The following is an 11,580-nucleotide window of genomic DNA, read 5'->3' on the forward strand; positions in this document are numbered from 1 at the left end:
TAAAAAACTAAGTACATGTAACAATGGAGTTAATATTAACGAGTTGTTGTACATACATACAAAGAAGTGAAAGGATTTTTCACGCAAAAAACAATAACATTAGATGTTTTTGGAAATATCGTTCTGAAATTTTTGTCATGAATACTCTTTAACTTTCCCCTATGGTTGGCATTTTAAGATATGTAATTAGAGCGTCTCTATTGGGTGTTTTGCAGATGAAACGCGTGCCAGGCGAACAATATTAGAAGTCTGGTATATCTTTGTCTATGTCTATATGAAATCGTCAGACATATGTCTATAATGAAACGCTTTGGAGTGTTCTTTTTATAGACAAAACTACATATTTCAACTTATATGTTATTTCAGACTAGAAAATGACATGAAAATAAAATTTCGGTGTCACTGCGTACTGCCATCTACGTGTCATTTTGTTTTACCAAATTAACAAACACAGTGATATTAACTTGTGCAACTTTACACTTACGCTTCCCTTCTATCATTTAACTATGATATTGCACAAAGAAAAACAAAACCAGACAATAACTAGTAGGTCATTCCATTTTTGATAAAAAAAATAAAAAAAATAGTGAATATGTGAGAGAACATTTGATTTTTCAACTACAATTTCAAAAATCCCTTTCTTAATCAGATTTACAAAATGAAACGATTTGCATTTCTTCACCATTGGTTGTCTCATTGGCAATCATACCACATTTTCTGTTTTAACTAATACATCTTTGGATATATCATACCTTGATAGGCTCATCAAAAACAACTTCATCGTCATTGTAAACAATGATTCGGACAGTGTCAACCTCTTCTGTTACTACGATTACATCCATAATTGATGCCGGTTCCTCCCATGTCAATACAACGGTTGGAGTATCATCATCAGGTGCTGGAGTCCATCCTTCAGGTTCAAGAACTTGATCTGCATCAGTTGGATTAGATGATGTAATAACATTTTCAACATCTACTGGTTCAGATACGGTATCTACAGGACACTCCATGATAGCTATTAATATAAATTTGAACTTATACTATAATTATCATTCCCCATTTATATTCTCAACTGTATCATCAAGCGATGCATATATGTTATAGACACTTTTTTCGTATGTTAACTTTAACAAAATTCTGTTTGGGCAACCAAGTTTGATCAAATTGTTTTGAAAAAGAAATCACTGTCTTTCAAACATCTTTAATTATCCAATTGAAATTATTTTTCCTAAACAGAGTGTTTTTGTGAATACCTTCCGTAGAGAACTTTCTATTACCAACCTATTTACGCAAATCTAAGTTCAACATTATCCTTTTATGTATTTTTTTATCAAATAATTCCTTTTATAAGAACATACTGTTTTTTTTGTTGTTGATTTGAATTTGATTTTGTAGTCTTATTGCAAAACGACATATCCATTTAATAAACAAAATAGACAACAAATAACCTAAAATTAAAGAACTACATTTTGGTTAAAATCCGCCTTCACATCCCTGTACCAGTCGATTGCAGTTGACGGATTTTTTTTTTATTTCGTCAATTATAGTGAAAGATGTCATTCACAAATTTTCAATGTTCAAAATATTGTGTCACTCTTTTCATTTGAAAAAAGTACAACCTTTATTTAAAAAAAAACTTTTTCAGTCCTCAAGAATTCTATTGTTAATTACTCATTTTAACAATTTGATATTGGTAGCATGTGATTTAACTTTCACATACCAGTTGTTGTTGGTGCCAAAGTTGTTGATGTTGTAGGAGGTAAGATGTGTGTAGTTGATAGAGTAGGTATGACGACTGTTGTAATCTCTGAAAAAAACAATTGCACTATGTCTTTCTTTTATTGAATATTTAATCCCACCATTTAATTATATGTGTAATGTGTTACTCAAATATTTTGCAAGACACCTTGAGGAGAATGAACACAATTTAGCAACTTATTTGAAACTAAAAAATAAATAATTTCATTTCTTCTTTTTAAATTTATATTCGTTAAAACTTGTTTTTCAAAGTCAAATGAACAAAGCAAAACATAAATATTGGTAACTGAAATAATCACATCCATAAAATTCATTTGTAACGACAGAAGAACATATTTCAAATATTATAATTCCTACGCATAGCTGTTATAATATCAATAAGTAAAGTGTTTGTGAAAAATTTGGTATCAAATGAAAGCTTAAAAAACTTGTGATCACTGTAAAATCCTAATTAAACGTTTTTTTGTATATTTTTTTTTATGAAAGTTAGAAAGTACAGCATATTTGCCCTCTTGTTCAGACCAAGGGTATCCGGACGCAGTGCATTCCGATATGCTTTAAAGATAAGGGATATTTTGACATGAAATAACTACCACTTAACATAGAGAGCAACGGAGCTATAAATAAGTTATTCCTTATGATGTCGAAGAAAATAAATAAGAGCATTTGAAATCGGCATGTGGAGCATTTTGATAGCCATGTTGTCTGCTTTACATTTATGATATCTTTTTCAAAAACTGTTACTCATTGAATGAAAATGATGATTTTACTCACGAAAAGTTGGGATAAGTACGATGTGAGAAAATAACGATATTTGCTTTATCAAAAAAGCACGACCCAAAATATTCTTCATTTCCATCTCCAGATATGATTTAACCCATGTCAATTGGCAGTATTTTATATTCATATGTATGTTCAAAGAAAGCATTTTTTCTTTAACTTCTCTATATCTATAGTATGTTTTTGCTTACCTTTTGGATGAATACAAGCAATTACTTCTGTATCAGAAACAATAGGTGGTTCAGCTCGTAGTGGTGACACCAGTTTAATTACAATTTCTGTACCAATAACACCATTGAAACTTAAAACTACTGGTTCTTCTCCGGTTGATTCTGGATTTTTCTGCAATAAAATATAGAGGCCAAAATATGAAATACATTTTTTTATACAAAATGAAATATCTTATAAAATGTCGCTGGTTTAATAAGCATTTGTAATAAAAATAGGGTTGCACCCCTTTTATTCAAGTGCACCTTTGACAGCGTTCTCGACCACATGGTTTTGATGCTCGCAAATATCTTATATTTTGGTTTCAAGCATTTTTGTTTGACTATGTCCGAATTAATATAATGTAGAATGTACATGCTCACAGAAATTCGGTTAAACTATAATTGTTGATATACGGTTAAACTATAATTGCTGATATACTGTGAATCTAAGGCTTTTCTATGAAATTTTACGTTGAGATAGTCCTTACAAATTGTCTGTAATTCTGTAATATAATGGCGAAAATAATGATAACAGATTAAGCCTTGAAATTTTAGTCTTTGTGTTTGACAATTTGACATCCTTCCTGTTCCATAATGTGCGTAGACGCATCTGGAATATTCGACCTCTTTCCTATTTCCTGCTTTACTTTATAATTGTTAATTTGACGAAACAGTATTCAATGGTTGACATATTTACTAAACAAATAATATGGTATTATCTCGTCAAAGAAATGATTAATTGGTACATGTTTTCAAAACAATATACATGTATAAAGACAACGCAATGCAATAAAGAAAATTGTTTGTCCTTATTTTAATTTAATTTTTTTCGTGTCGGTTTTGTTAACTTTTCTAAAGCTATTCCATGCCTAGATCAAATAGTTTTAAATAACATTAACAAATCAGCAGAAGATACAATATTTGTGTTTAATCGATTTTATGTTTACGACATACCGTCACAGTTGTCACTGATATTCCTTCTACGTTCTTTAGTTCAGCTTCTATCCTTCGTACATTTGTGACAGTCATGCTAACTTGGTAAATCTTTGGACTGTCGTCCTCGTCATTCAGTTTTAAAACAATTACAGGGTTTCTACCATCGGCAATCCATCCATTGGTTCCCAATATATCATCTGGGTTAAATCCATTGGCAGAATCGTCGGTATCAACTGTCAACATTGTTGGAGTAAGTTCATCTAAAGTGGTCTTCATACACTCTGGAAAGTTAATTAAGTATCAATATCAAGTTTATTGTGCATTATTAAAGATTGGGCGAAAGATAACAGAGGGACAGTCAATCTCACAGATCGAAAAAAAACCTGACTAGGCCATGGCTAAAAAGGAAACAAAAGACAAACAGACAAACAATAGCACACAAAGCACAACATAAAAAACTAAAGACTAAGCAACACGAACCCCATCAATATGATTAATATGATTTCGGCTGTATATTAAAACCAATACAATTTGACATACAACACGTCATTTAAAACCACATACTATTTAAATTACGTATTCATAACTACCATAAACTAAAAATCAAAACAAGAGACATTAGTGAAAGGAACAACATATATTAATTCGAAAAATTATACATTTTATTATTTTCACGTCATAATCGATTCCGAAATTTGTGTTTGTAGGGATTTCTGTTGTTTTTATCATCGTTATTACTGCATATTTTTATTATTATAATGTCATAAAGAATTTGCAGTATGTAAAAATAAGGATTCACTTTGTTTTGTTTAACAGAGTGTGAACTGATAAGATAATATAACATGGCAAAAATAGAATCATATTCTAATTATTTTACAAACCTGTTGTTGTCGATACCAAAGTTGTTGAACCTGGCGTCGTTGAGATGACAGTTGTAATCTCTAAAAATTATCAGTAAAATGATTCATTTTTATTGTGAAGATTGAGCGTTTTGTGTTTCTTCGTTAAAACAATTAAGATCCAGGTAATCTCTGATAATTTTAAATATGCATTAATCGTTTTAAACAGATGTACTCTATCAGTATCATTATTATAACAGTTGCAATTTATTTAAAATCTATATGTTTGTTTTGCATGTAATGCTCTGGCTTCTATGTCATAGTTAACCCAAAAAATTCATTATATTCCAATAAATACTAATAAGGGTCATTACAATAAAAGGAAACATCAAATATTTCAAATTTGTTTACATGCAGCTTTTATAGAAGTTGAAAATCTGCGTCTGTTGTGCCCAAAGGACTTATGGATAACCTTTAAATGTTACAAGAATAATTTTAATCTACAAAAGTACAACAATATTTGAGTATCAATATATGTTCTGTGCAATAGTTGCTACTACACCAGTTATTGTCTGATCAAATATTTTTAATTCAAATGATTACTTTTGTAAAACCGTAGTTGCACTTTTTACAGCCACCTAACGACCCGAGCCATCTATTTAGAAACTGTTTGCACCACTATTAGTTAAAAATCGCATATTTACTGACAAATACATTTTCTAAGTAATTGATTATATTTTACAGTTAAATTACAGCAATAACGAAGATAAGGGTTTTTATTTTACCTTTTGGATGAATGCAAGCCTCAACTTCTGTATCGGACACTATAGGTGGTTCTCCTCTTAGGGGCGATACAAGTTTTATAACAATTTCTGTGCCGGTTTCACCATCGAAAGTTAAAACAACTGTTTCTTCGTTAGTAGATGTTGGATTTTCCTGTGAAAATATGTTATAGGATAAGGTGTGTGTTATTGCTCAGTTTTTTTTCCAGAGTGAAAAAACAAATATGTAGGGATCATATACATTTCTTTATAATTGATTCATTTAACCATATCAGTTTATCCAAAAAGTATGTAGGGATTTATCAAAAGTAACCCATAAAAGGCTTAATTTCCTTCTATTAAATATGACTTATAAATAAAAAGCATAATGATTAAACAAAAAGTTTGGATATATGTGTTATCTTACAACCAGAAAATGCTTTGTGTTCTCGTTATATATTACAGAACAGATACCTGTGTTATATTATTATTCTGATGGCATTAAGGTTAATAAACAAAACACGAAAACTGTTCCCAAACTCAACCATAGGTGTTTTATGGGTGCTTTATTTTGTCTTATTGTCAATACTTTATTTTCTTATCATCATATTGAGATTGATTTTTCTGTATTTATGTTTTAATAATATTAAAAGACTTACTGTTACAGTTGCTACTGATACTCCGTCAACATTCTTTAATTCAGCTTCTATCTGTTTGACATTTGTGACAGTCATGCTAACTTGGTAAATCTTTGGACTGTCGTCCTCATCATTCAGTTTCAAAACAATTACAGGGTTTCTACCATCGGCAATCCATCCAGAGGATAACAATATGTCTTCTGGGTTAAATCCATTGGCAGAATCGTCGGTAGTAACTGTTAACATTGTTGGAGTAAGTTCATCCAGGGTTGTCTTCATACACTCTGAAAGCGGTATAATATTTATAATTTGTACATAGAATGAATTTTTTCTCATAAATGTGTTTATATGTTCATCAACCACGAAATCGTAAAGGGTCAGTTTATTAATGTTTTTGTCAAAATTTGCAATGAGAAATGTTCCAAAAAACACTATTGAATAGATAATCTTCCTCTTCAACAAGAACAAAATGCGGTATATTTTATCTCGAGTCCTAAATCGTCTGGGAACTAGAAAGGATTAGAAGTCATAAAGATTTGCCATCAATATCAAGTTTCCTCAGTGCTCACTTGCAGTTATGTATTAGCTTACTACTTATCAAACTTAAAGATTTTTATCCCTTTACTTGCTATTCAAAAATAGTTTTCAGAAAATCATCCAAAGACAACTTTTGAAGGGTTGCGGAGGAATGGCGGATGTATTCGAGTAGTTACTAGAACTACTTTCGTTGTTGGTAACGCATTTAAAAATCAAGCACTGCAAACAGTATATATATAGCCGTACGATAGTTGAATGTATATTATTTTTTTTACAAACCTGTTGTAGTGGATACAACAGTTGTTGTCTTTGGTGATGTTATAATCTGCGTTGTAGGTTCTGAAAAAAAAGAAAATAGTCTTGAACATTTTTGTCATAAATCCAAATTAGATCAATTTACATTTACGTTTACGATGTGTTGATTAGCAGCATTGTTAGAATCGACCTAGCGTGACAGGCGGTAATGTCAGCACATTTGTAGAAACTAAGAAGTTTCGTCAAATTTTCTTTCAGGTAAATGAACGTTTTATTCAATGAATTTTAGACATGTAGAAAAAATATCAATCAATAACTAAATTGCAATCGTATGAATAGAGATATGTTGTTATGAAATTTAAAACGGAAAGTCCTAAACAAGTAACAAAAGCTCAAACACATCGGACGACTTATCACGAGCAGTTATGATTTATCTAACTACTTTTTAATAGTTTAGTGTTAGCGAATTCCTGATTCAACATAAAATTGTTACTCTATTTAACATTTTAGTTTTTTAACAAGTAACGCCATCATTTTTGGATAATAACACACAAAATAGTTTTAGGAATACCAACTACAGAAACGAGTTTATTATTTAATTTTTCTTTTCAATTAGATGTGAAGAAAAACTGCAATTTGTACAAAACTAATATTTACTAAGTATATCAATTTTGGCTGAATAAAATATGTTTATTTATAAATCAGATAGATATGAAACTACCATATATATTGCAATTTTGACAACATATTGATATAATTCTATTCAAAATGTCATTACCATAATCATACTGTAATTTTCGTGCTAGTGAAGTGTTGTGCAAACTACAAAAAAAATCAATTGGGAACTTTCTTCCAGTCAGGAAAAAAAATTGATTAAATGTTAAGCACGTTACAATTCATGTTTTCTAATGAGGATGAGTGCATTTTACGAGTTTTAAACAATTAACAATTATGTGAAGTCCCTTGTTGGTACTTTCAGAAAATGCTAGTTTATGAGTGAAAAATGCGCAATAAAAACAAATGCTCTAACCCTTAGTTGTTGGCAGTGGTGGGAACGGTGTCATGGTAACTGGGTCGATGTGAGTTGTTGGACTTGATGTTGGTCCAACTGCTGTTGTTTTGTGTTGTGTCATTGTTACTGCGAGGATAAAATACAATATGAAGAAATATTATTCATTTGGTTTTTTACATTTGTTTTGACATGTCCTTTTTCGAAAGTTTTAATATATGGTAAGTTTTCATTTATGTATTGAGATATTTTTATGGCACTAAGAAATAAAAAATACCATTGAAAGTTTTCAAAATGTGGAATCCTTATGGAACTGATAGAAGTGGAATGAATCAACAAACACTAATGGTGAATACAGACAATTATAGAATGTTAAACAAACATTTCAGTTACATGATAGACAATTTGGTAAGGAGACATGTTCTGCCATCGTTATTAAAGTTGACATTTGAAGACCATGTATTTATAGAGCTTCAGTACAAGTGTCAGAATACAATGAATAGTTTGAGATTGTGTGCCAAACATTTTTAAACTTGTTATTAAAAGACAAAATGACATGAAATATATTAAGTGTATGCGTCTGCAGCACATTCTTGATATACCTTCAGCAGAAACGGTAAAGGCCAAATATATAAAAAAAAAAAAAAAAAAAAAGGCAAGGCTGTATAAGTACAATAATAGTTATCAAAGGTACCAGGACTATAATTTAGTACGCCAGACGCGCATTTCGTCTACATAGGACTCATCAGTTACGCTCACATCAAACTATTAATAAAGTCAAACAAGTACAAAGTTAATATATATAAGACGGGCATATCCAGATTGCAAATATAGACCCCATATACTATAAAGGTAAACTTGGTCACAGAGCTTTCAGGTTCCCTTTCATTGCTTGCATATTGTAAGTATTTTTTTTCATACTATTGTCTTTGAGATCATTGGATTTTTTTGGCCAAAAAAAATACCATATGAATTCTCAAAATTACCTATTGTTTTCGTCCTTTTCATCTTGAAATAAAAACAAACAATAACAATAGACTATAAATAATGTTTCTCAATATTTCACTGTTTTGTTGTAAAAGCTGTATAAAAAGTTCTAAGACAAAGTTAATGTTCAAATAAATACCATGACTATATATTTAGAGAGTGATGTTAAAGTACAACCTGACATAGTTCTATCTGATCAGACACATTGATGACCCTATATAATAATGATTTATTTCAAAACGTAGGACATGTATGTGTTGTTTTTATCTTTGGCATTTCGTCAGTTCAAGCTTGACAACTATAAATGAAGTTAGCCTAACAAACCCTGTTAACTGACAAACCCTGTACTCTGACAAACAGACCAACTTTATACCCTGACAAACAATATATGAAATATATAGAAAACATAGATACACATCAGATGGGATGCAATATTTTTTAACATGCAGCTTTGTCTGTGTCATCTCTGTCTTTTTGTCCTTTTTTAAATGACAAAGCAATTACCTGTTGTTGTCAAAACGGTTGTTGTTGAAGAAACACTTGGTGAAGTGACAGTTGTTTCTGTAGTTGACGATGGTGTTGAAGTGATACTAACACTTGGGGTGGTTATGGCACTGGTTCCAGTTGTTTGTGTCGATGGTGTGGTGGGGGCTGTTGTAGTAATAGCAGTAGTTGTTCCTGTGAAAAATGATTAAACAAATATAAGAACATATAAAAGAAATACAATGACGAAACAGGTTTCATAAGAACTGACAAAAAGGAGTCATCACTCTGAATACGTAAAAAAGACAATTCCAATCAAGCAGAACTATTACAAAAACAACAAATATTTGATCAATTCAAAGATGTCTACAGACAGTCATCAAAGTAAACAGCATATACTAAAAACTAAGTACTGGAAATATGAATATATACAAAACGGAAAGAGTGATATTTCCACTTATCCTACTCGGAAAAAGAAAATAATGAAACGAAAAACTCTTTTGTAACAAAAATGTTCATTAATATATAAATAATACATAAAGTCAATGATTACTTACCAATCTCTTCGAAACATGCCTTAATAACCACATTACTAATTGTTGGTGTCTCATCAGTAGTGTCTGGTTTAATAATCAATTCGATGATGTTTCCAGGTTTTCCACCTAGACTGATGGGACTGTCAAAGTTGTCAACCTGCAAGATAAAGTAATTTCCTATGATCATCTATGCGTCATCTCGTTGCTTAAGGGTTTTGTTGGAGAATTCGTATGATGCGCTGGTTTATCAAAGTACTTCTTAGCAGAAACCTTCATTGTTCAATAATATTTCGTTCTAAAAATGGTCGAAATAAATGATCATAATACTTACAGGTATTCTATCTATTACAGTTGCATCCTGTTTAATTTTCACAATTACAGATTCAACATTGGTTTCATCAAACGTTATGGAGAACAATTCTGATGTACCATCTGCATCGTTTAACTTATAGATTAGTTTAGGGTTTTGGTCTGTATTAGCTGGACTCCATCCCTTTGGTTTCTGTGAATCTGATGGTAGATCCCCTGGAGCATTAGAAGAACTGTCTACCGTGACATCAGATGGTTGTGCACCATCCAACATGACTTTAACGCACTCTGTAATAAACAAAAAAATATCCTGGTGTATAATCAAAAGACAACATTTAAATGAGTAAAGATACATGATTTCAATCATATGTAGATACTGGAGATATATATATTAATTGTTTGTAGTGTAAAAGTTCGACAGTTAATTTATTTTGTTAAAGTTTTGTTACAGTACAACTTGACAGGGTTTTATCTGATCAGCCACGTTGTTGACCCTCTAAAATAATGAATTGTTCTATAACGTAGAACAAGTATGTGTTGTTTTTATATATACATTTCATAAGTTCTAGCTTGACAACTATATATGAAGTTAGCCTAACAAACCATGTTAACTGACGAACCCTGTACTCTGACAAACAGACCAACATTATTCCCTGACAAACAATATATGAAATATATAAAAAAAAACATAGAAACGTATAAAATTGGATGCAATATTGTTTTACATGAGGCTTTGTCTGTGTCACCTCTTTCTTTTCGTCCTTTTAGAAATGACAAAGCAATTACCTGTTGTTGTCAAAACGGTTGTTGTTGAAGAAACTCTTGGTGTAGTTTCAGATGTTATGACAGTTGTTTCTGTAGTTGACGATGGTGTTGTAGTGATAGTGGTAGTACTAGGTTGTGTCGATACAGAACTACTAACACTTGGAGTTGTTACGACACTGGTTCCAGTTGTTTGAGTCGATGGTGTGGTAGGAGCTGTAGTAGTAATTGCCGTAGTTGTTCCTGTGATAAAATGATTAAAAAAATATTAGAACTTATGAACGAAATTCAATATCGAAACGTGTTTCATAAGAACTGATAAAAAAGAGCCATCAATTAGAATCCATTAAAAAAACACAATTCCAAACAAGCAGAACTAGAATCACGACAAAAAATAATTTGATCAATTCAAAGATGTATAAATATAGCCATTAAAGTAAGCAGCATATACTACTAAAACTGAATTACTATCAGTATGAATTTATACAAAACGGAAATAGTTATATTTACACTTATCCCAATCGAAAAAAGAAAATAATGAAACGAAGCACTCTTTTGTAACAAAAATGTTCATTAATATATAAATAATACATAAAGTCAATAATTACTTACCAATCTCTTCGAAACATGCCTTAATAACCACATTACTAATTGTTGGTGTCTCATCAGTAGTGTCTGGTTTAATAATCAATTCGATGATGTTTCCAGGTTTTCCACCTAGACTGATAGGACTGTCAAAGTTGTCAACCTGCAAGAGAAAGTAATTTCCTATGATCATCTA

At 30.9% G+C, this 11,580-nt stretch overlaps 1 protein-coding gene across 1 annotated transcript; it reads right to left on the reverse strand.

Moving 5' to 3' along the window:
- Positions 1–746: 746 nt before the first annotated feature.
- LOC134705659 (mucin-17-like) lies at positions 747–10,311 on the reverse strand. The gene is made up of 12 exons (XM_063564379.1): positions 10,060–10,311; positions 9,750–9,885; positions 9,214–9,387; positions 7,744–7,851; positions 6,738–6,797; positions 5,943–6,205; positions 5,308–5,458; positions 4,565–4,624; positions 3,702–3,964; positions 2,730–2,880; positions 1,721–1,807; positions 747–1,015 (listed from the first exon to the last, which is right to left on the reverse strand). Exons 1-12 carry the CDS (start codon positions 10,309–10,311, stop codon positions 747–749), a joined length of 1,974 nt encoding a protein of 657 aa, XP_063420449.1.
- Between the last annotated feature and the right edge of the window lie 1,269 nt (positions 10,312–11,580).

This window comes from Mytilus trossulus, chromosome 2 (assembly GCF_036588685.1).
Source record: "Mytilus trossulus isolate FHL-02 chromosome 2, PNRI_Mtr1.1.1.hap1, whole genome shotgun sequence".
NCBI lineage: Eukaryota > Metazoa > Mollusca > Bivalvia > Mytilida > Mytilidae > Mytilus > Mytilus trossulus.